General features: G+C 31.4%; 1 protein-coding gene across 5 annotated transcripts in view; it reads left to right on the top strand.

The window, feature by feature from the left end:
• The window catches only part of Usp15 (ubiquitin specific peptidase 15), a 122,470-nt gene that overhangs the window by 52,359 nt on the left and 42,770 nt on the right, over window positions 1-27,341 (top strand). For 4 of the 5 annotated variants that reach the window (XR_011707062.1, XM_027925808.3, XM_071609708.1 and 1 more), the window contains exons 6-8: window positions 7,292-7,353; window positions 21,649-21,735; window positions 26,949-27,093. Coding sequence is in view for 4 of the 5 variants with exons in the window: in XM_027925808.3 (XP_027781609.1) it covers window positions 7,292-7,353; window positions 21,649-21,735; window positions 26,949-27,093 (294 nt within the window). In the remaining variant the exon portion in view is untranslated. The remainder of the gene's footprint in view (window positions 1-7,291; window positions 7,354-21,648; window positions 21,736-26,948; window positions 27,094-27,341) is intronic. The other variant, XM_027925817.3, reaches the window with a different exon arrangement.

Raw genomic sequence — 27,341 nt, 5'->3', positions numbered from 1 at the left:
TTCCTGTGAAGTTCAAGTAATAAATATGTTAGTTTCTACAGGCCATGAAGTCTTTGTAACTGTAACTGCCCTTGTAATAGCATGAAAGCAGCCATAGCCAATATATAAACAAGTGTGCATGACTGTGTTACCATAAAACTATTTTTAGCAGTATAACACACTAAGTGGACCATAGTTTGCCAACCCTTACTAGTAGGTATCATCTCCCAACTTGGTCTTTCTTTAATGGCATAACCCAAGAAATGAACATATTGAGAACTTAAGATTTTAATCATAATCAGCAATTGATTCTTTTAAACATCTCTTGAGTTAATCTCTTTATTCTATTCCCAGCCCTTATCTTTCATATTCTCTTAACAAATGCTGCTACTTTCAGTCTCTTATATGTCCACACTCATTCTTATTTGTGCCAGAATATTCATTCTAAAATGTAAATCTGATTGTTTTCCTTTTATATACCTTTTCTCGTTCCTTAATGACTATAAAGTTCAGAAACTTTAACTTACTCGTGGTTTAACCTCTTCTCTATTCTTGCAGCATCTTTAGATTATACTTTGTCTTATGCTTTTTACTGTGGCAATACCAAACTGAACTACATTTGAACACAGTATGCCATTTCATACTACTATACTTTTGCCTACATAATTTATCTGCCTGATGTACTCTTCTTCCTGTTCCCTGCATTCTTCTGGCAAAAATTGCTTTTTATCATCCAAATATTCAAATTATCCATCCCATCCCATCATGTAGACACACCAGATCAAATTATTCATTCTTCAAATTCCTACTCAAATATTATATTTTGTCTTAGACTTTACTCTATTTGTCAATATCCCCTGATTTTTCTACTTTCAGGAAAAATTTCTCCTTCCATGATGATTTACAAATATGTCTTTTGTATTATTCATTTTGGTACTTTAATTATATATATAGTATACTTATTTAGACTATGAGGTTCTTCTGGTAGTTGGATTACATATTTGTAAAAATTTTTATTACTTAACGTAATGCCTGATGATTCAATATATAGAAGTTTAGTTTTGTTCCATTTTATTAAAAATTACTACTAACATCAATAATATATTACTGGATTGTGAAAAATCTAGAGGAACCAACGGAAATTAGTTTTTAATAAAAAAACAGTGATTTTCAATCTTACCTTAGCCATGATATTTTAAGTAAAATCTTATAAAATCCAATATGTAAGGATTAAAAGAGAAATTATCTGATGAAACTGAAGTGAGGACATTGGAGCTCTACCAATTAATCTACACTCCCTTCTTTAGCTTCTTTTCTGTTTTCCATTGTTTACCATTAGAATTTAAGGAGTATAATTTGAAGTTATATAGAATTAATTTTCTAAATTTTTTAAGAAATCCTATGTAATAGGATATTATTCTCCTCACTGTATACATTAAAAAACTGAAGTCTAAAAACTCAACCCAGAGTGGATCAAGGACCTAGGCATTAGACCAGAGAGACTGCAACTCCTAAAATAAAAATGTAGACTCTCCATCATGTCAACTTAGGAACCAACTTCCTCAATAAGACTCCTAAAGCACAAGAAGTAAAATCAAGAATCAAAAATTGGGATGGTATCAAACTAAAAAGCTTCTTCACACAGCAAGGAAAAGAACATGAAGAAAGAGCAGAATGGGAGAAAATCTTTACCACCAGTACCTCAGATAGAGCATTAATTTCCTATAAAGAACTCAAAAAAAAACCCCACAAATAACCCATTCAAAAATGGGCAAAATAACTGAACAGTCACTTCACAGAAGAAGAAATACAATCGATTAATAAATATATGAAAGAATATTCAACATCTCTAGCAATTAGAGAAATGCAAAGCAAAACTACACTGACATTCCATCTCACTCCAGTCAGAATGGCAATTATCAAAAATACAAACAACAATAAATGTTAGCAAGGATTTGGTGGAAAACATACACTCATACATTGCTGGTGAAACTGCAAATTGGTGCAGCCACCCTGGAAAACAATATGGAGATTCCTCAGAAAATATGGAATGGAACTACCATTTGACCCACCTATCCCACTCCTCAGTATATACCCAAAAGACTTAAAATCAGTGTACTATAGTGATGCAGTTATATCAATATTTATACCAACTCCGTTCATGATAGCTATAATGTGTGTCCAATCTAGGTGCCCTTCAGTAGATGAATGTATAAAGAAAATGTTCCTATACACAATGGAATATTATTCAGCCATAAAAAATGGAATTATGGCGTTTGCTGGTAAATGGAACTAGAGACTATCATGCTAAGTTAAATAAGCCAATCCTCCCTCAAGAAAACAAAGATAAAATGTACTCTTTGTTATGTGGGTGCTAATATGCAATAAGGGCAGAGAGAGGAAGAACAGAAGTTCACTGAATTAGACAAAGGGGAAGGAAGGAAGGGGGATGAGAATAGGAAATACAGTAGAATGAATTGGACATAACTTTCCTATGTTCATATATGAATATACCACCAAAGAAACTCCACATCATGTTCAACCACAAGAATGGGATCCTAATTAAATATAAGTTATAATCTTAGAAGACATAGAGTCATACCAACATAAATAAAGTTATTTCATACTAGACAGAGGTGCCATAAGCGTACATTGTAGAAAAGATAGCCTCTTCAACAAATGGTGCTGGGAAAACTGGAAATCCCTATTAGTAGAATGAAATTGAACCCTATCTTTCATCCTGTACAAAATTAAAAGGGGATCAAGGACCTAGGCATTGACCAGAGACTCTGTGCCTACTAGAAGAAAAACTAACCCCATTGTGTCGGCTTAGGAACAAACTTCCTCAGTAAGACTCCTAAAGCATGCAAGAAGTAAAGTCAAGAGTCAGTAAATGAGACTGTGTCAAATTAAAAATCATCTTCACCACAAAGGAAACAATCAAGAACATGAACAGAGAGCTTACAGAATGGGAGAAAATATTTACCAGCAGCACCTCAGATAGAGCATTAGTTTTCAGGATGTACAAAGAACTCAAAAAACTTTACACAAAAATAATAATAATAATAATAATAAAAACAAAGGGATAATGTTCTCTCTGATATGTGGATGCTAACTCACAACAAGGGAAGGGAAGGGGAAGATTAGAAGTTCATTGGACTATACAAAGGGAAATGAAAGGAAGAGTGGGAGAATGGGAATACAAAAGATAGTAGAATGAATCAGACATATCTTTCCTATTCTTATGTAAGAATATATGACCAGTGTAACTCCACATCATATATAATCACAATAATGAGATTCTAATTGGAACAAGTTATTCTGTGTTGTATAATATGTCAAAATATATTCTGCTACCACATGTATCTAAAAATAACAAATTGAAAAAGAAAAAAAACAACCCTGAAGTTTAGAGAAGTTAAATAGTTTGATATTCTTGCTATAAAGGTATGCATTTACTAGGCTGAAGAATAGGAGAGTAAGTTCATCTAATAATAAGATTGAATATCTTTAAGGGTCCTTGAGTTGAAATGTTTCAAAGAATATTCATTAAATATTCTAGATCTTTTAACAGTTCTTTTCTTTTTGAAATTTACTTTTCTCCACCAGGTTGTTAAGATACAATATTAATGTTTAATAAAATATAAGATTCAGTTGCAAATACCTTCATAGACAAGGGAGGAAAGAGCTTGGAGAGAGCTCTTAGGAAGAATTCCTGAGTGTATCTAAAGATGTATAGGATGGGGAGGGAGGGACTTTGGGGGAACACCAGAAGGAACCTGGGCTTCAATCTGAAGACAGTGTCAGATACTGTGAAATACCTCACACTATGTCACCTCCACACCACAGGCAATTTATGAGAACAGGAGGGGTAATTAGCTTCCTCCTTCTCCCAGACCTACAGTCTGTCTCCTTAGTCAAGCTATCCTGCTTTATTCCTGCCTTAGTCCTAGGCCCTACCGTGGAATGTTAAAAAATTTAGCTTTTCTGTCTAATTAGCAATTCTTTCTGTGATAAATGAACTAAACATTATCCTTCTTTTAATAAAACTGAAAGTATCCTCATTAGAAAGTAAGGCAAAGGTCTTTATTAGAAAGTAAGGCAAAGTAAGTGTCCCAAAAAAGGTAGACTTTCCCTTTTTCCTTTTGTGTATGTGATTTAAAATTTGAAATTTTTCTAAAAATGTCTTCACTTTGATTTAGTTTTAATTATAAGCAAAATTTTATTCAGAGAATAATATAGAGACATTTGAATAAAGAAATGAATTTTATTATTTCTGATGATGACCTTTTAACATTAATATCAGTTGCTGTAAAAACATCAAGTTTTCAGTACAAATACTGTTAGGAATGAAGGTATTGTGACTAAACAATGTTAAATGTATTATTTTGAAATTTTCTGCAGCTAAAATCTCTTGTTTTATAGCTGATTTAAGTTTTCCAAATGACCATGTTATATGTGTCACTAAAATTACAAGTTGTAGTAAAGAAAAACTTTATTCAGAAGTGATCAATCATGGGGCTGGGGATGTGGCTCAAGCAGTAGCGCGCTCACCTGGCATGCGTGTGGCCTGAGTTCCTCAGCACCACATACAAAGATGTTGTGTCCGCCGAGAACTAAAAAATAAATATTAAAAAATTCTCTCTCTCTCTCTCTCTCTCTCTCCCCCCCTCCCCCCCTCTCCTTCCCCCTCCCCCTCTCCCTCTCCCTCTTTAAAAAAAAAAAAAGAAGTGATCAATCATAAATTCTATTAGATAAATCTTTAAAATATATAAAAACATATTGGAATGATAATTTGAAATTGAAGCAATGGCTAATTGTCTCTGGTAGATAGGGAGAGGAATATGACCTGGAGGGGACCAGAATGGTAGGTGGACAATTTTAGGGTAGCTGGCACAAATATCCACGAGACACATCTCTGAGTTCAAGCAAAAGTTTATTATCAGAGAATATCTGCCAGGCTGCCCTTTTGCAAGGCGCAGTAGCCAGTGTCACTTGAATGGAAGCTTATATATCTTTTGGACAAGGAACAAGAGCAAACTAGAATTGACCTTGGGTGTAGGTGGTTGGGTAACAGCAAGTTTTTTGTGTTTAGGGACCTTGCAGGGGGCGGGGGTCAAGGGGATAGGGTACCTTAAGTTTCTTTTTCTTAGCAGTTTATAAGTTTTGGTTTCAGGTCAAGATGGAGTCCCAGAGCCAAAATGGAGTTACTAATGTTTAGGGACCTAACACACAATGCACTTGTTCTTTATGTTATTTATTACAAATACATCATACAACTTTTTTTAAAAAAGACAATTTTAATACATTTTAATATTTTAGCACTATCTTCCAACATGGTTTCATGAATTTTTTAATCAGTGTTTTATTCATTGCATGTTCTGAAATAGGTGTATATTTTACATGGTTAGAATCAAAATGCCAATTTATAAATGACCTGGAATCATATAGTCCATAAAAGTATATTGTTTAAAGTATGTAGAATAGGTTAAAAAATTACAACTATAAGTAAAATTAATGAAACTGAATATATAGAATGTATCCAGATTTGTAATATATTTATTTATTCAAATCATATTGACTGGGTTATCTTATCACAAGTTTCTTTTGGTAATTATTTTAAAAGTAAATTTTTCTTCTTCGCACAAACTCATATAGCAAAAACTGGAAGAAAGACTTCCTTTTTACTCTGGAATATATAAGGAAGAATTTGGGATGTTCAGATGAAGTACAGCTCTGCTTCACCCTTTCACTTTATTTATTTATTTATTTTTATATTTTTTTGGTTGTAACTGGACACAATATCTTTATTTTATTTACTTATTTTTATGTGGTGCTAAGGATCGAACCCAGGGCCTCCCACGTGCTAGGTGAGTGCTCCACTGCTGAGCCATAATCCCAGCCCCTCGCTTTATTTTTTTTTAATTTTTAAAAAATTAATTTATTTATTTATTCTAATTAGGTATATATGACAGCAGAATGCATTTTGACCCATTGCACACAATTGCAGAACAACTTTTCATTTCTCTGGTTGTACACGATGTAGCATTGCACTGTATGTGCACTCATATACCTAGGGTAATGATGTCCATATCATTCCACCATCTTTCCTGTCCCCAAGCTCCCTCCCCTTCCCTTTGCCCAAAGTTCCTCCAACTCCCCCCATTATGGATCATCATCCACTTATCAGAGAGAACATTTGTCCTTTGGTTTTTTAGGATTGGCTTACTTCGCTTACTGCTTAGCATGATGTTCTCCAACTCCATTCGTTTACCTGAAAATGCTATAATTTCATTCTCTTTTAATGCTGAGTAATATTCCATTGTGTATATATACCACAATTTCTTTATCCATTCATCTATTGAAGGGCATCTTCACAATTTAAATATTATGAGTTGAGCTGTTATAAACATCGATGTGGCTGTGTTACTATAGTATACTGATTTTTAAGTCCTTTAGGTATAGATCAAGGAATGGGATAGCTGGGTCAAATGGTCATTCCATTTCAAGTTTTCTAAGGAATCCCCATACTGCTTTCCAGATTGGTTGCACCAGTTTTCAGTCCCACTAGCAATGTATGAGTGTGCCTTTTCCCCCATATCCTCTCCAACACTTATTGTTGTTTGTATTCTTGATAACTGCCATTCTGACTGGTGTGAGATGAAATCTTAGCACATTTTGATTTGCATTTATCTAATTACTAGAGATGTTGAACATTTTTTCATATAATTGTTGACTGATTGTATATCTTCTTCTGAGAAGTGTCTGTTCATCTCCTTAGCCCTTTATTGTCACTCTTTCATTTATTAGATGCAATTTTTATCTACCTCGGGTGTGCTGCAACAGGGAACTTCAGTTTGATTCTCATAAATGTGACTTATTTAAATATTAAAATATTCTATAAACTACATAATGACATAGTAAATGATTTAGCTAAGATCAGACTAACAGCTGTACCCAATGGTTATGCATCTGTTATTTGCAGTGTATGTTACAAGCTACCAATACAAATAGAAAACATACCTTCTGAGTTTATATTCTATTTACTTGGTTTAAACTTTCTTAAAAGTTATAGAACCAATGATTTTCTTTATTTGCCTTCTTTTCTCATTATCATTACTGACTTCTGCTTGAGATCTTTTTATCTCCCTTGCCTAGTTTTGGAATCAAAATGCAGATATATCTTTACTTTGTCTATTGTATCCTTTGAATAGTCACAATTATTTTAGTTCCATAGCATATTTAGCTTATCTTTTAACCTATTTTAACTTAAAAATAATGGGAAAATGCCCTTTATGTGTCATATTTGCAGGTATTAGTGATAGAACAGAAAAATGAAGACGGAACCTGGCCAAGGGGTCCTTCTGCTCCTAAGTAAGTGCTTCCATTCCTTATGACCTAATTGCATGATTTTGTTGCCTTTGATTTCAGATAATGAAATCCAGAATGATAGAAGAACCTGGTTGTATATTGCAAAATTCCTTTTTTTAACTTTTTGTCATCTAAGTTTACAATTGAATTAAGATATTACAATTTACAAAACTTCCAGTTCAGATCTCTTATAAGGTACAGTGTAAATTAATGTTACAAATGAAAAAGTTGCATTGTCTAATATACTTAAATGTTTAAACATTTTGATTTTCTTAAACTATTTTTGTGATTTTTAAGAAAAGTATCTGTTAAGTTAGTACTTATCACAATGAGTCTGATGTGAAAGTAATATTTTTATTTATTTAAATAAATGTTTTAGAATATAAAAACGTAAGTAGAGATGTACCTAGAGTACTAAGAAAGAGATGCTTTTAATGGTAAATGAGGAAGGAATTAAAAATCTTTTTAAGTGTTTTTAGAATTATGAGAGCCACACTCCATTATGAAAAACACTTAACTCTGGTTGTGTATCAATATTTAGACTTTGAGAAATAATATGGTACATTTGCCACCTGTAATTGCAATGAAGAATAAATACAAGAGGGACGCTCTATATTCAAATGTGTTATTTTCCTCTAGCAAATATTTATTCCAAGTGAGATAAGTGAGAATTATGAATAGCTTTATATCAGTTCTGTTTAGTTGCTGCCAATGAATTATGAAAAAATATCTGTTTTTAGAGCTTTAGAATTTCAGATTTTCTGATGAGGGATTATGACATTTTGAAACCCTTAAAATATTATGATTTTTAACTAAATTACTAATTTAGTAGATGCTAGCACATCAAATTTAAAATAAAAAGCCTGATACTTTAGTTTTTTTCAAGACTAAAATGTACCTTCAGTAAGTGGTTCTCTATCCTTTTTATCTTGCATAAAGTTTTTGGTTTAAATTTGTCATGAGAAGGTGCCTAGTAGATATGTTAATTACATTGTCGTGACTTTTATTCTTTTTTAAAAATACTTTTAGTTGTAGATGGACACAATACCTTTATTTTATTTACTTATTTTTATGTGTTGCTGAGGATCAAACCCAGTGCCTCGTACATGTGAGGCAAGCGCTCTGCCACTGAGCCACAATCACAGCCCCTGATTTTTATTCTTTCTTACCCTATTTAGTTGAACATAATTCAAGGGTAGAACTTAGTACAAAAGTAGAGCTTTTAGCCACTGGGGTTGTGGCTCAGCAGTAGAGCATTAAAAGACTATGAGTTGAATCATACCTGTTAAAGATTTAGAAGGTAATTATATTTTTATGAACATTTATTTATAGTCTTTAGATCAGAACCATTGCTTTTTTTTTTCTACCTTAAATTGTAGTATACTTGCTATATCTTTAAATAATTTCTGAAATTACAAAACTGGCTGTAGATTAATATAAAAATATAAATGAATTACAAAGATTGAGAAGTCTTTGGTACATAAAATTACTGATTTTTGTTTTGCTTTTCTCTCTTTGAGACAATGTTTTGCTATGCTACCCAGATGGCCTCTATCTACTGGGCTTAAGTATATTCCTGCCTCAGCCACCTAATTGCTGGTATTGTAATGCATGCTAACACACCCAACTCAGTATACTTTTTATCTACTCAAACAACTATACTATTTACTTTGTGTAAAAGAAAAAGCAATTTCTTATATAATGTCTATCACACACATGCAGTAAATTACCGTGACCTCCATGGCTGAATTTTAGAAACTGGCGAGGGGCGATAGGAGATTAAGAAAGACAAATACGGAGAGAAAGGTGGGACACTGTCCTCTGATGGAGGAACAATGACCCAGATCTAGTACAACACATAAGTTTTATCATCAAAAGATTTTATGGGAAAGTTTCCACAAAGGATACAGACTTTAAGTTCGCAGCACTTGGAGACATTATGCTTAGAATTCTGTATCCCTGGCAGTTGGTGTCTGAGCTCAATATCAAGACTGTTATGGGTCCATGCCTTTGCACAAAGCTTCCTCAGGCAGGGCATTACCATAACAACTGGACAATCTTGTCCTCCCACCTTTACACAGAAAGTTCCAGTGCAAGCTCAGTCACGGCCATGATGCAAAGACCGTGATCCAAGTCACTGCTATCTACAGTAAATATCAATAATGAAAGTACAATATTAGACATGCATGGAAGTAAAATTCAGAGTCCCAGACTACACTAAAACTGCTGGTTTAATAAGGATCCTCGATAATCAGATTACTGGGATGGAGAAAATTCAGCAAGACTGCCTAATATAAATGAATAGACTCTTTCTATTCCCAGAGGTCTGCAATCTTTATACAGGAGGAGAAAAATATTTTCAGCTTTGTAGTCCACACGGTCTCTGTCAATACTATATAACTCTGATTTAGTGTGAAAGCAGTCATAGACATTATGTTAAAAAATAAGCATGACTCTGTTTCAATAAAACTTTATTTAGAAGAAGCAAAAGGCTTAGATTTAGCCTGCGAGCCACAGATTTCTGACCTTTCCTATAATACCCATAGTAAATCATGTAGGAATTAATATAATAAAAATTAGCCTAATTATGGTAACAAAAACATCATGACACTGTGACGAGGGAGGCAAGTAGACTAAAATAAACTAGTAAGCTCACAAAGATTTAATTATATATGAGAATGTGATATATGATAGTGTGTACCTAGGCAGTGAGGGTGTTTAAAGCAGATGAATACTTAGATTTTATTAGAACTAGATATTTGGAAAAAAAATTAAAAAGATTAAAGACCTAAATTAAAAACATTAAATTTTAATTTAGAAGAAACTTTGGAGAATATCTACATAAGAATCATAGAGTATAATGTGAAAAATTGATTTGATATCAAAATTAAGACTTTCTGAGCTGGGACTGAAGCTTAGTGGCAGAGCGCTTGCCTTGCATGTGTGAGCATTGGGTTCGATCCTCAGCACCATATAAAAATGAACAATAAAATAATGGCATGCTGTCCATCTACAACTACAATTTTTTTTAAAAATTAAGACTTTCTAATGAAAAACCATATACAAAATTAAAATGTCAATTTTGGAACATCTACAACTTACAAGTAAATAATATCTGTAATACATAAAGAACTGTAACAAATTAATAGAAACAAAACAAAATTGCCTTAAAAATAGACAAAAGATAGGAATAGACAGTTTAAAAGAAGGCCAACTGCTGAGGGTAGATGGGGAGACAAACTCACTAGTAATCATAAAAAGAAATAATAATATACAACCTTACATCCGTTAGAATGAAAAAAAAATTAAAGGTTGCTGATGCAAAGTGTTGGGGGGTATATGGAAGTCTTATGTACTGATGACAGAAGTGTAAACTAGTATTGCCAGATTCTGTAAATCAGTCAGTATTGAATTAAAATTGGAGTACCATAATCCTTCTGACCCAGTACTCTGAGGAATTTCTATGGTCCTTAAAGGGTATAATCTTTGCAGCTGTATTTTTGGTAGTAATGGAATGTTGAGGCAACCTTGCTCAATATCTGTTACTGGTAAAGTGAATAAGAAAAATGAGGTGTTGGTTAATAGTGGTAAAATCTTCAAAACATACAGTTGAGAGGAAAAATATCAGAATGAAATTTACAGTTTATACCCTTTTTGTTCATTTTAAACAGAATATTATGTGAAATAAAAATATTACTTAAGAACATAGAAAAAGCACAACAGAGGAGGGGAAAAAAGGAAAAGGTGAAAAAGTATTACTTGCTTTTATTTGTATTTATATAATTGAAGCAAGGATACAGATTCTTTTTTTCTAGATGAATGTCAGCTTTAAAAAAAATCAACTCAGGGGGCACATAGTGGTGCACACCTGTAATCCCATTGGCTCGGGAGGCTGAAGCAGGAGCCCAGGTGTTCAAAGCCAGCCTCAGCAAAAGCCAGATGCCAAGCGACTCAGTGAGACTGTCTCTAAATAAAATAGGGCTGGGGATGTGGTTCAGTGTTTGAGTGCCTGTGAGTTCAATCCCCAGTATCCCCCCACCGCCAAAAATAAATCAAGTGGAATACTTGTGTATTTACTGAGTCACATTGTACGTTTATGTGACTTAACACTAGCAGAGAGAATATTTTAGATTTTTTCAAGAAGAAACTTCCAGATAAAGACTTGGTGTGAAAATGCTAGTTCTAATAAACATCACTAATATCCAGTAATCATACCACATAGCACATAACCAGTTCCTACCGAAGGTGTCAAAGGCAAGGAGAAATTGAGTTGTGTTATGGTAGAAAGAATAATCACCTGTAGAGTTTAATTAAAACAGTTTCTAATTCAGTGGATCATTTCTAACGAGTTCACATGTGATGCTAATGCTGACGACTCAGGATTACACTTTGAGAAATTCTCTAAGTAATGTTTCTTGACATGTACTATGCGGTTCCCACCCAGATCAGCAGAGTATGTCTTTATGGTGTGCCCAGGAATTTGCATTTTAGGTGTTTCTTATGAACAAGAAAAAAATTTAAATGTTACTGTAGAGGGCATATATTAAAGCATTTTACTTGTCTGACTTTCCTAAACCACTGAAAAAAAAGGAATGTTGTTGAAAATGGAAATGAACTGAAATTATGTGTGCTCATCTGAAGCATAAATTTTGGGAGTGGTGGTTTTTACTTTTGAGAAGAAATACTAAATATTCAAAGATGTTAAGGGTAAAATGATTTTTTTAAAAAACATGTAGTTCTGTAGTTACTGTGTGTGTATTTTAATTAGCATATCAAACAATCCATTGTCTACATTAGAAATCTAAGTACTACTAGAAGTTTTCTAACTGAACTTTTCTGCTAAATATCAACATAATTTAAATTTTTCATCTTTATATTTATGCTATATATTAAGAATACTCAATGCTTATTTGTTTTTTGAAAGCTTGCATTTCTAGTTTCTAAGTATCAGATTTCTTAAAACCTCTCAAAAGCATGGCCTCTTCTAATGGTACCTTAAAATTTGATCATTTATTTTCCAAGGATATTTTCCTAGCATTAAGTGAATAGTCTAATTATTTTGTTGGGGATGTTTGGCTAATTAAATCTTGAATTTCTAAAAAAAAGATTTTAAAGTAGAAAAACTATAGAAGCCTTGAGGAGGGGGTCCTAAAGAGTAGAAACCTGCACAATTAGGTTAACTTTTAATTTATCAGAAAAATTAAGGTTGACAACTCATTTCTTAACTGTGGCTTCTAGCTGAAGTACAACCTATTAAATAATTATGTTATGGTCAAAATTCTTTTTTGTGAGGGTAGCATTTGAATTTAATCCATTCATTTTCATTAATTCTTTAAGAAATATTTTTTAAAAATGATTAAGTTTTTGGAGAAAAGAAGCTAAAGAGACAATGATGATTCTAAAGACTGTTTTTATGGACTAGAAAGCATCCAGAGAATTTACCATCAACCAGATAAAGCAGTGGCTGAAAAAAAAAATCTAATGGAAAAATACTGCTGATAATTATACATTGTCTCTCTGCCATTTGTAGAGTTCTGATTAATAAAATTCTAAATTGATGACTGAAACTCTCAAGTGTAAACTTAATCTAATGCCATAATAGTATTTTTACAGCATTCTATTCCTGAAAAATCTGCTTGGAAGAGAAAGCACTTTGTGAAAAAAACTATTGCATACTGCTTTTTTTGTTGGCACATATAATAGGAATCATTGTAACTGCAATATTCTGTTTCTGCTTTTCTGTTTCAAACACTTCTTTAGATTATTTTGAAGAGTAATTAAGCCCAGTTCACATATGTAACTGCAAGAATTAATTGATTCAGAAATGGTGCATAGACCTATTTGGTTAAAAAATTATTAAAATACATATTAGGAAACCTTACATAAAGTGTTGATTTCATTTTAACAAATTGTACTGAAGCTTTTACATTTTATCTTATTGTTCCCATTAAGAAACAGTCACGGAATAACTTTTTCTGAGACTTGTAAAATGTGAGATAGTGGAACAGCCAAATAAAAGTGTTATGATACAATTAAAAGATATGGAACTAAAGTTTGGAGAGTAATGAGCACTGCAGGGATGCAGTCACGTTCATAGATTTGGGAAGTTAAAGTGTATGTGAATTATCAGAAAATGTAGAGAACAGTATACAAAATTTAAAGGGTATCACAAAGTATTGATACTAGAGGATCAAATAGAATAATCATGAAGGTTCAGAAAACTTGTTTCTATGGTCGGTAAAGCTAAAAGTTGAAGAGATGGGAGGGATAAAGAACAGAGGGTTAATGAACTTGACAAGCAGAGACCTTTGTTTAAACTAGCATGTAAATTCAGGCAGCAAGATGGGAGTGGGAAGTAGATGACTAGGGAAAAGATGCTAGTCAGAAAATGGTACAACTGGTGTACAAGTACTCCTCATGAAATATACTTATTTATCAAAGGTGGTACTTGGTTGGAGAGGAAGGATTCCCAGACAGGAAGATAAATCTGTTTGTTATTTAAGTATATACATTCTAGGTATTTGTCGCTTAAAGGCAAAGGTGTCATGATAATATTAAAGTAAAATTTCTATATACTGCTATTTACCAATAAATTTAAGATTTTAAATGTTTATATAAATTTTGCATTGTTAAAATATATATGGATTAAACAGATCATTTCTACATCCAAAACTTCTACCAAAGTACTATTCCACTTTCTGTTGTGAAAAAATAATGTATAACCTAGTACTAGATCTGTTTTTATCAAACAAACCACATGGTCACAGTTATGATTAGCCGATGTTAGCATCAATACTTAAAAGCAGTATCTAGGTTTAGTTGAAGTTAGAAAATTTAGACAGTGAAATACATGTGTAAATGAATATAATTTTAAGTGTAGACTTCTCAGTAAATGCTTGACAACGTTCATAGATACCCAGGAATACTTACAGGTTAAACATATCTGAAATGCTTGGGGGACTGGAGAAAGAGCTCAATTGGTAGAGTGTGGGACCAGAAGTGTTTCAGATTTCTGAATATTTGAATAGACTTCACCAGTTGAACATTTCTAATCCAGAAATCTGAGAAACTAAAATTTGAGAATTTTTGAGTGTCAAGTGCTCAAAAAGTTTCAGATTTTACAACTTTTCAAATTTTAGATTTTCAAACTGGATATCTATCCTGTATTGGATACTTTCTTTCTCTTCTAGTTAGTTCCAAAAAAGATTTGAGCAGTTTATAAAATTTACAGTAACACATAAAAGTCAAGGTTACCTGTTTAAATAGGTCAGAAATGAGGACAAATGGAAAATAATTGTATTTACATTATAAGATGAAATCAGAGAAGATAAGTTAGCTGGTAGAAGTATTAAGGGCCTTTTTTTATTAAAATTGATATACATAGGTATGAACTTTTTTGGATCTCAAGTCAAACTAACCAACTGAAAGAAAAAATAATGCATTTTAGATAGTTGGAAAAATGAGCACAAAACTATATTAGGTTGGGACTGATAATGGTATGTGGTGATTAAAACAAAAAGATCCCTGTTAGGGATGCATGCTAGTGTTTATGGGTGAAATTATAAGTCTTTGGAACTTACATTAGTCCACAAAAAGAGGGGAGAAGGGAGGAAAGGGATGCTTAGGGAATTATAGTTAAAACAAGAATGGCAAATGGTCATTGTTGAAGAAGAATTGCTGATATTGGGTAAATGAGAGTTTGTGTATGTTTCAGAATTTCTGTAATAAAAGTTTAAAATAAAGTATATTGTGAATTTGATGCTGAGCATAATAATGACTGAAGAAATGACTGCAGCTTCATCTTTTAAAGTGGAAAGTTATATATTACAAATACTTTCTGTAAAATTAAGCAATCAAAATAAGAAACAAAAATAAAACTATGAAAAGCAATGTATTGTAAATTCTTACGTATCGTTAAGTACCTAATCCCCTGCCTGTCATGCAGGAGGCATACAGAAAACGCTTCTTGAACTGAACTATCTGTATCTCACTTAGAAGATGATATTTTTCAAGAGATTTTAATTTTTTTCTTTAAGAACTTGGCTTATGATTGTTGTTAGAAACAGTTTAAAGTTGGTCTTGCTTTTGTTGATAATTTTTGCTTTGTCTAGCATGATTAGATTTTATAAAGTTGGGTTGTTTTACAATGTTAGGTTTGAAATAAATATAAAAATCTTTTTAATAACTATTTTGCTATGTTAGCATTCAGACTTCTACATTTTGATTGTTCAATATCATGGCATTCAGTTTCCATGTATGATAAATATTCAGGTCACTTACCAAGAAAAACTTTGTTTCTGTTGAAGCAAGAAGCTCAAATTAACCTTGAATTACATGCTTTTAGTTGAAACATATTGGACATAGAGGAATTCAGATACTATAAACATTCAGTTGTCAGGGGTAAGGTTTAATTTTCTCTGAACCACTTAAGCTAAATTAATGTCTTGCCTTTTTTTGTCCTATTTAAGAGATTAATCCCTGCCTTATATTACAGCTAGACCAAACTGGCCAAGATTAGCTTAACGCTAGGTAAGTGGCTTGGTATCCAGTCAGTATATCATATTTCAAACATTTCTTTTCTCCCCTCTAGAAAGCCACTAGAAAATGAAAAATATAATTTCTAAATTACATCATGGAAAGAAAAAAGGGTTCTGATTATTATCTGTAGACTTATGAGTCAACCCTTAAACAACCTGACATTAATTCCACAAATTTTAACTAGATTGGACTACTTAACTGATATGTACTCATTTGTCAGTAATATCAATAAAAGCATTTTTAAATTGTCTTCCTTCAACTTCACCTGTGGACAACATATATTTTTATCTCTCTGATCTACTTGCTATTTAAGGACAACTATAATTTTTATATCATTTCATCCTAGACTTTGCCTTTTCTTTCATTAATTCCCCCTCTCCTACATGTATAAAATGCCTACCATACTGTTTTGTTTCTTTTCTAATGTCATCATCCCTTTTGACCTATGAACATAAACAAATCTCTCCCACATTGAAATATAAAAACATTAACTTGCTCCAAATACCGCCTTTTTAGTATCCAACTTTTTGCAAAAGGCTTTACTTAATGCATAATTTAACAAAGTCTTATTTGTTGTTTTTATCTAGTTTGACTTTAATACTTCTTTTTGATTGCTGACTCCCAGAGTTCCCTGAATTTTAATCCACACTACAAATGTTTTTCAAGAACTATTCTCACCTCTCTGACCAATCCTCTCTTCCTCTTCAGTGTCACCATATTTGATTTTGCAGATGGTGTATAGCCTCTTGCATTACATGTGAAAGTCTCTCCCTGTCATGGTCCATTAAACAAGTTCACTGACTATAAAGAGCAGCTGTGCTCAGACCTTAAATGCATTCATAATATACAAAATTTGTCTGAAGATCTTTTCATACCATAGTAGGTACTCAAAGGTTATAAGTTCTATGTTAATCCTCTCCCACAACTCAAAACTAACACAAATATGCCATCCTGTATTCTTGCCTGTAACTCTTTTGAATTCTCAATTTTCTCTAAATGTCACATAGAACTTGGAGATTTCTTAGAAAATTGGGAATGGAACCACCATTTGACCCAGCTATCCCTCTCCTCAGTCTATACCCAAAGGACTTAAAAAAGCATACTACAAGAACACAGCACAATTCACAATAGCTAAACTGTGGAACCAACCTAGATGCCCTTCAATAGATGAATGGATTAAAAAAAAGTGGCATATATACACAATGGAATATTACTCAGCAATAGAAGAGAATAAAATCATGGCATTTGCAAGTAAATGGATGGAGTTAGAGAAGATAATGCTAAGTGAAGTTAGCCAATCCCAAAAAACTAAATGCCGAATATTTTCTTTGATATAAGGAGGCTGATTCATAGTGGGATAGGGAGAGGGAGCATGGGAGGAATAGATGAACTGTAGATAGAGCAGAGGGGTTGGAGGGGAAGGGAGGGTGGCATGGGGTTATTAATGATGGTGGAATGTGAGGATCATTATTATCCAAAGTACAGGTATGAAGACACGATTTGGTGTGAATATACTGTGTATACAACCAGAGATATGAAAAATCATGCTCTGTATGTGTAATAAGAATTGTAATGCATTCCGCTGTCATATATAAATTTAAAAAAAGAACTTATCACAACAGATTGAACAAAATCTATTTACTTCCTATCCCCTCAACCTCAACAGTATTTATTTCCTGCATTCCTTGTTTAACTACTATCTCAGAACCATCTTGAGTTCCTCTTTCCACCTCACTCCTTTCAAGTTAGCAAGTCTTGCAGTTTCTATCTCCTAAATCTGAAATTTTTAAGTGTTTTGTCTCAGTTCCCCTTTACATGCTTAAAAATTATTAATGAATTAAAAAACAAACTTCTGTTCAGGTGGGTTTTTAATCAAGTGTTTATCATAATAGGAATTAAAATTAAATTTTAAGATATTTATAAATAACAGCGCTGAGCCATTATCTTTTGATGTAGCTTACGAAGGATAACTTTTCTTTAAAAAAAAACTAAGAAAAATAGCATTATTTTACATTTTTGCAAATTTCTTTACTATCTACATGAATAGAAAACAACTAAATTCTCATGTGCTTCTGCATTTAATTTATTGTGGCACACTATTTGTATGAAGTACATGAAGGAAATTTATCTTCATATAGCTACGTAGTTGAAAATGGGAATAGTATTTTCTGACATTTGATACCTTATAAAAACTTGACCAGAGGTGGTTTAAGTATTAAAGGTTAATTACAGTGTGGATCAGAAACCACACTGTACAATGAATCTTTTGTACTTTTCCATTAAGACCAATCATTTGTAATTTTATGCATTTTGGTTATTTGAAGAATATTGATTCACTGAATTAGGCAAATATTTCTTATGTTGATACACTCCATTATATAATTTTTTATAAATCACTTTCTTGGCAGGGAGGGATACCATGGATTGAATCCAGGGGCCCTTAACACTGAGCCACATCCCAGCCCTTTTTTTTTTTTTTTTGATTTTTGAGACAGTGTCTCACAAAGTTGCTAAAGGCCTCACTAAGTTGCTGGGGCTGATCTTGAACTTGTGATCCTCCTGCCTCAACCTCCTAAGCTGCTGGAAATACAAGTATATGCCTCCACACCTAGCTGTAATTCACATTTTTAAAAATTTTATGAGAAATGTCTGGGATCCAACAACCACATGGTAGCAGAACTTTTTTCAAAAATTCTGTTTTTTGATTGAAAACTCAGATTTTTTATCATTGGCGATACTTTTAGTTATTTTCCTTGAAATAGTAGGTTCCCTTAATTCATTTTTGAGAAAATGTGTACTGGATAACCAAGTCTTAGTAGCCACCGGAAGTTGTGTTGTGGTGTTGTTTGGATTTTGGTTGTGTTCTTACAATACTGAGGATTGAACATAGGGCCTTGCACATTCCCACCTCTGCCCCTTTTTCTTTCCTCCCTCCCTCCCTCCCTCGCTAAGTTTCCCAGGCTGACCTGAAACATGCAGTCCCTGCCTCAACCTCCAGTTGTTCTCCTGTGTAGGAGTGAAGAGTGGTGCTATAAAAACCGTGACTGGTTTCACTTGCAGTTCAAACAATTACACAAATTTTTCCTCATGAAAGCCATGGTACTTCCATATGTAGCAGATGTGCTGCTTCCTGCAAACTTCCCAATTTGTCATATAATATTAAAAAGTAGCAAAATTAAGAGTCTAGATTTAATAAAAATCAATAATTTTTATTTTTCAACATGATTTTCATCAATGAAATTTTGTTTTCTACTGTGGAAAAGTGAAGAATATAGCATCACTGTTACTGCTTTGATTGATGTTAATGTGCCATCAGTTTTATCCACCATTGTTTTTGCATTATCAGCACAAATACCCACCCAGTAAAAACTGTCAAGTAATATTTAAATAACATATTGGTATTATAATGAAAATAATTTTAACACAAATACCATGAAAGGGTCTTAAAGAACCCTAGGGTCCAGGTACTATACTTTGAAAATGCTTCCAAAACATCAAAGATATGTTGCAGTTGCCCACACCATTTTCTTAACTTCAGCCCTTTTAAATTTTCCCCTTTGTTATCTTTATAGTCTCCTACTGACCTTCCAGCCTTCATTCTATTTTTATTCCTGAGTTATCTTTTCTAGAATGTAAATATGATTTTGTTGATCACCTATTAAAGTTTTTCAACAAGTCCCAGCACAATTGGATCAAATCCATTTTCCTTAACAGAACATAGTGGCCCTTTATTATCATACCTACTTTACTAACTTCTGTTCCTATCACTATATATTGTTTTGCTGGATTTACTGATAATTTCCTAAACACATCATATTTTCTATGATCTCACATTTGCAAATGCTTTTCTTTCTACCTGGAATATTTCTAGTTCTCACCTGTTCCTTTCACTGAACATCATGTTATACCTACAGAATGTTGTGTTAAAATTTGTTATCACATTTATATTGTTTTGTAGGTATTTTACTTAGTGTCAATTTTCCCTGAACTGTCTGTCTCTTTTGTATTCCTAGTTTGAATGAATTCCACAGAAACTGTTATCAAAATACAACTTAATTCTTTTTCTTCTAATATAATCCATAGGTAAAGTTAGTAATGAAGAGTTTAAAAAAAAAAGCACAGATGGACAGAAAAAGGAAAAAAAAGTAAATAAATACACATCTATATGCTCCTCAGCCATTTAAAAAAAAATTTTTAATATATTGATGGACCTTTATTTTATTCATTTATTTATATGTGGTGCTTAAAATCAAACCCAGTGTTCACATGTGCTACTCAAGTGCTCTACCGTTGAGCCACAATCCCAGCCCTCCTCAGCCATTTTTATTAGAAGTAGTAATATATTTTTTATTTCCATATTTCTTACTGATTGATAGAAGGGAACAAACATTTCCATTTATATATGTGTTCCTGAAAAATTGTAATGAATCATATTTTGAAAAATTGACATCCTTAATCCATAACTCTAATCATAGTAGGGTTTTTTCATAGTTAAAAAAAACTCTGAATATAGCAGCAAAAATGCCAAGATATTTCTGTTATTGAAAATAATAGTATTCTAAAATTACTTTTAAATGTGTTTTCTACATTATTTTCTATTAAAGCTTGGTTGATTGTATTTTTTGTTTTAACTTAATATAGTAAAATGACATTTTATTAAAGATATTTCTGTCAGAAAGTTGCCTAAAGAGAAGTTTTACTTAAGTAATCCTTTAATACACAGCCTTCACAAAAGAAGGTTTTTTTGTTTTGTTTTGTTTTGGTGGTGCTGGTGATTGAATCCAGGGTATTATGCATGTGAGAAAATGAAAGAAATTTTTGATAGATTATATAATATATATAACTTCAAAAGTTGAATTTTTCTTACATACCATTTATTATGTGTAGTACATTTATACACATGCACATGTATTTTTTTTTCCTGAATCCAAATTATCTGAAAGTAGATTTTGTACATTAAATTTTCCTACCCATTGACCATTTCATAGTTCCTTAGTAACTTAATAGAGGAAACAAAATAATTTTTAGAAACTTATCTGTTTGGGCCTCACTAATTTATAATTAGCAATGAATTAGTTAACTGGCTTGAAACCTAACGTTTTAGAGCCCCTGGACTAGATATTGCCTGGTGAATTGAAATTGTGTACAAAATTTCAAAGGAAATTGAATCTTTCAGAGACCTTTAAGTAATTTAATCATTTCTATATAGTAGGTTTGTTGGTTATAAATTATGCCTTTAAAGTGTACTTATTAGTTAAAAGCCAGAGGTGATTTTGGGCAAATTTTACTACTTAGGTTTGATTGAAACTCTCTGTGCTCTTAGGTCCGCCTTGCCTTAAAATTTTTAAGAATTGATAATATTCTCTGTTCTCTGTCAGTGTATATATAACTAGAATGCCAGTGGTACCTACTGAGAAACAAAAGTAGAAAATTTTCATTCCATTAATTTATGGAAAGTGATTATAAAATGTTAATAGTTGTTACCTTAACTCTGAAATGGGTATGTACAGTTAGTAAATTTATAGGAATAATAACAAGGTGTATATTTAATTTGAAAATAGCTCCCTTTTTATTATATATGAAAAGGACAAATACAGTACAAGTTAAAAACCAAAGGATATATAGTAATTTTGCTCATAAATCTGTTTTCCAGCATTCATTTACTACAAACATTGTCATCTGTTAGTTCTTTTCTTTATTTCATAATTATTTTCAAAATTCTTCATTTTTATCTAATTTAACATTTTCATATTTTTAAAGGTCCCCAGGTGCATCCAATTTTTCAACTTTACCAAAGATCTCTCCTTCATCTCTATCAAATAATTATAACAACATCAACAACAGAAAGTAAGCACTGAATCTTAAAAACTCTTTGTTTAATTGATCGCCCTATTTTGGTTGCAAAAAAAACTCTTGTATCTAAAATTTAGGATAAAAGCTTAATGCATTAAACTGGTTTTCTTTTAAATTACTGGTCAGTTCTTCCATGAGTAATTTCCTAAGAAAGAAAGCACATTTATAAACTATTTCTTGATTTAATATGAATACTATAATAGTTAACTGAAAGAAAGAAATGAAACATTTTTGAAATTTTATATTCTAAATATTATTGAAATATATAGAAATTTGTTATAACTCATTTTTTGTAGGACAGATATAAACTTCAGGTGTCATTTTGGAACTAGATGTATAATCACCTAAAATAATATTTTTAAAGTGTTTATCAGTGCTTCTCAGCTGGAAAGCACACACAAATTTTTATGTTTATGAAAAAGACAATTACATTTTCTTAAAAAGAGGTTTAGAAAAACAATTCCCTCCCCCCCCCCAAATTGGTACAATGTGGAAATTTGAAATTTAGAGAAGTTATGTGAAAGTATGTGCTATATTGCTATAATAAAAAAGGTTGAAAGTCATCTGAGCTTTAAATATAATACCTGACTATGGGTGTATTACCTTGAAAATTGTCATATCTATTTTATTGGAAAAAGTAAAAAGAAAACCTCCTCATTTATAGTTAGCCCAATCAATTTACTAAAAGAACTTTGATCCAGAGATGAATATTTTCCTTTTATTTCATGGATCTGTGTGTGTGCGTTGTGGTTTACATATTAGGTTAACAGTTTAGATAAATATTTTGACTATTTGTCCAGGTCATAAATGGCATCTGATAATTCTTATCAATAAATTCAAAAAGACTAACTTGTGAAATAATCTTTGAAATAACACCAGTAATTAAATTCATAAATTTAATTTTCCCTTAAGATTAATATCTTTAGTGGGGGACTTGGTATCTGGATTATAAATAGATGACAATAATCAAAATAATTTTAGAAAGAAAAAATGACAAAGGATTAATTTTACATATCACAACAACATGTTATAATGATATAAAAATTTAGTACTGACCAAAAATACACATACAGATTGATGGATTCAGACAATCCAGAAGCATACCTTCTTATATAAAAGAAGTTAATGTGATCAGAAAGCATTCTAGACTAATGGAGAATGGGTCAGATTAGATAATTACTAGGCATATAAAAAGGGGGAAGTAAATGGAAAAAAAATACTTACTAAAAGTGAATTTTTTAAAAGAATAAATATCAAGCTCTAGAAATTAAGAGAAATGGACAAATGATATAAATGTGTAATAAAGGAATTAAACGTAAGATAAACATTTTAAACATCATATTTATCACCAATTAGAGTTTTGTAAATTAAAACCATAAAAAAAACTTTGTTTACTTTCTCCTGCCTCAGTCACATTGAGAAACTTAAACACAGTCATATTCATTCTTATAAGATTCTCTTTCATGGTTGGAATATTAGTACAACTTTTCTAGAAAATAGTATTTACATCTTTATATCAGTAATTCATAAAGATACATGTATTTTGTGTATTAGCATTACACTACAATACTGAAAACACCATGAATATCCAAAGTTAAAGTATAACACTTTTTTTCTATTTAAAATTATATATCCACAGGCAAAAAGGATGAAACAGTATTATCCTGTAATTGTTTGTATTTTATGTAATATCTTTTAATTCATCAAAAGCTTTCCTGTATGAGATAAAGTCTTAACTTGTGTTCCTACCAATTGTAAATCACTCCCACATTTGTTGTAAAAGAATTTATTTACAGGTATAACATGTATTTATGGTCATTCTTTGGAGAGATTTTTAACATTGTTTGTATACTGTATTGAATATAGACTGTTTTGATTGGAATCTGTGTGTTTCTGTTTTTATCCATTTCCTCCCCAACATAATAAAAATGGTAGTACAATCTTATATCAAAACCTCTGACTACAGGAATTTTAAACCAGGTTTAATGATTTTATTCCTATGACTAGATTTTATTTTTAGCTAACTAAATTCAAGACAGTAAAACAATCTTTTGTATTAGGAAATTTTAATAGTGAAAACCTACTGAGAATCCACATGCTGTGGTTATTTTTGAATTTAAAAGTAAATTTTATTTATGTATTACCTTTCTTAGGCATAGAACTTAAGCATTCATAGAATGGAAGGGAGTTTTTGTTGTTTTTACCTTTAAAACTCTGAACAAAAAGTTATTTTATGTGAAAGTCTATTTCTTATATTTCCATTCTACGTGTGGAAGTTTAAAGCTTCAAATGGAAATAGCATAGTTTCTCTGAAAGTATGTTAATAGATAATGAATGGCCTTTTTAAATTAAGTGCATTCTTGAAAATTCATGTATGTGGAAATATTCTGTAAGTATAAATTATATAGTAAAATCAGTAGTTATAGTACATAAGCTTATATGAAATATATTTACAAGTTCAAGACTTGAACTATCCTGTACTTATACATTATTAAGATATAAAACTTTCATTTCCAGAAATAAGAATATTATAAAGATAATACCATATGCTTGGAATTATTTAAAGTTAAAAAAAGTTTTTATTAAAACTAATACTGTGAAGAGTCCATTGGTGAAGTACAGTTTGTTTACTGTATGTAATTTTATCTGTAGGTCCATAGTTGTCTCAATTATAATTTATGTGCATTTTTTAATGTCTGTCAAATTGTTTCTCTGGTTATAGGTTTATCACCTGCATAGTTCTCTCCTGCTATATTTGAGTTGATATATTACTAACACTTTCTTAAAAATGTTTTAATGTATTTGTTTTCTGGACTATGGCATTCCACATGAGAACACATTTCTGTTTTTCTAAATTTATTTAAATCTCTCATTTGAAATGGAAATGATTCCCTGTATAACATTAATGCACAAACAGGAACTGTGGATTTGGAGACAGAAGAGTTAGCCATATGACTCTTGACAAGTTCCTTAGCTGAGACAATTGTTTCATTAACTACAAAGTGAGCATAATTATGGTTATTAATATTAAAATATATATGATGTCAAGAGTCAGTACTGATTGAAATTTTTATACAAAGATAAGTTTTGATTTTATAAAAATCTGTTGCATTTTTAATTTATCTTCATTAAAGAGGATAGATTTATAATATAGAATTAATCTAGCATTGTATTAAAATTCCCATATACTTCTGTAAATTTATTTTTGCAAAGTAGCATAAACTTAAAAGATGATAACTAGATTTTTTTTTTAATGAAATAATTAGCAGATGTGGTCATAAAAGACTTCCATTGAGGCTTTCTTTAGGACCTAGGTTCCATGTATTTTTTTGAAGTATTGTAGACAACTGCTAGTTTTGGTATTTTCCATGATGAACTTTAATATATAATTTAAAGTGCACATAACATATGAAATACAAGTGATGAATCAATAATATTTAAGTATTTTAAATTGATTGATTTTCATTATTATCATTGAGTATCTAAACTATTGCAGTCTTTGGGCAAGTTTTATACTTACCCTGTCATTTAAAACAAAGGCATAGATACCCTTTAAAGAGTCAGAAATCTGAATATATACTTTTGGAATGAGCATGTAAATGTGTTTTTAATGTTTACATGGGAAGGCGGGTAGGCATGAACCTGTGTTAGGGCATTCTTCCCTATGTGCTCTGGCTACTTACATCTTACTATAATTTTACCATCAGACCCATATAGATACATATTGTTTTTTTCTTCTCTATGATGTGTACAATGTACAGAAAATGCAGTTCTTAGACTTTTTAAGTATACAAAAGACTTGATTTTTTAAGTTTAAAACAAATTTCTACTAATCTGAATTTGAATTGATCAAGGTTGCATTTCTTAGGGCACTGCTCTTTTGTAAGGTGGATTGTTTTGAGAGTTGGGTCTGTCTTTTTGTTTAGAGAAGGGAGCTTTTTCTGAAAAAATGCATAATATTAATGTGTGTGATTTGGGATTTGGAGGGGTATGTTTACATTTACTAAAGCCTTTGTTAAATATGCAATAGTATAGTTCACTTAAATTATAATAATCTAGGGATAGTATAGTGTATAAAATAATAAAATGAATTATTTTAAATTATAAAAAATTATATTGTTTTAAAATAATACCAGGAATAAATTATAGCCAGAGGAGTTAAGTGGAGTTACTGATTCATCACATTTATTTGTAAACTGTATTTTATTTACATCATTATTTGCTTTTAGCACATGACCTTGATTCTCATTCAGGTTTGTTCTAATGAGTAAAAAGGAATGATTGAAAGTATGCTTTTCTGAATTATGTCCAAACTATCCATCATAAATATTTTATAAGATAGGTAGGCTATTAAAAATTAAGGGAGAATTCATTCTTTTCCACAAAATTTATTTTTTATTATGTGTAGAAAAAAGGAACCATTTAACTTATTTATGGACTTCTTAATTCTTTCAAAAATTATCCTGATTTTTCTAGATTTTAGATAATAGCTTTTTTAAGATTAACATTTATTACACTGAGAGTACAAATTATCCTGAGTTAATATTTATCTAGTTAAATAACCTGTATTATTCTACCAAGCTAAGAAAAACGCAAGGTAAATAATATAGGAATGTACTTGCTTAGAATCACTTTTTGCATTCCTGATCATCTAGACTTTTTTCTGCATTTGAATACTAGATTTTGCTGGTCTAGCATAGAATTTATAAATAGAATCTTCAGTGCATCAGAACAGTGATGTCACAGTGGCCTTGGAAATCTCTGCTCTCACCTGTAACTAAAGCACAACTCTTCCTATTTCTACTGTTCTCACTCTACTGGATGCAAAAGGATGCAAAAGGAACATAAATGAGATGATTTATTGCTGCGGGTGGTGTTTAAAATCTGAATGTTTTAAATTTGATGGAGCAATGAAGAATGGAGCAAGCTGTGATGCTGCTCCTGTTAATCAATGGTAGAAAGATATAATAGTGGTTTATATTGGTTGGTGTGGTATTTGATTGCAGTAATTTTGTTGATTGGATAAAGAGTACATTAATTTAGAGGGGTTAATTGATTTGAGAATCCTGTCTTTTAAGAAACACAATTCAGGTACTTTTAAAGAAATGTAATGACTAACCATCTCAAAAATAAAATGAAGTATTCTGTTCATTACAACTATATTGTAATGTAATTGGCTGCATTTTAAATTTTTTTCTTTCTTCCAGTGTGAAAAACTCAAATTATTGTCTCCCATCATATACTGCTTATAAGAACTATGATTATTCAGAACCTGGAAGAAACAATGAACAGCCCGGCCTTTGTGGCCTAAGTAACTTGGGAAATACGTGTTTCATGAACTCAGCTATTCAGGTAGGTCTTGTCAAACAATGTGAAACTCATGTCTCGTGGAATTTATTGATATAAAAATAATAGATAGGTTTTTCATATCAGAACATGAGTATTAGATGTATTTGGGGAATTTATGTACACACATTGACTCATTCATTATACTACTAGTGGTAGAATATTATTTTATTGTTCCTCAATTAGGTAGCATATGATTGATGACCATTTTGTAGAGTAGATTAAATAGTACTTCATGCAAAAATGTGGTTCTT

The sequence above is a fragment of the Marmota flaviventris genome, chromosome 3, assembly GCF_047511675.1.
Source record: "Marmota flaviventris isolate mMarFla1 chromosome 3, mMarFla1.hap1, whole genome shotgun sequence".
Taxonomy (NCBI): Eukaryota; Metazoa; Chordata; class Mammalia; order Rodentia; family Sciuridae; genus Marmota; species Marmota flaviventris.
The sequence above is the reverse complement of the archived record's forward strand: the minus strand, read 5'-3'. Positions and strand labels throughout refer to the sequence as shown.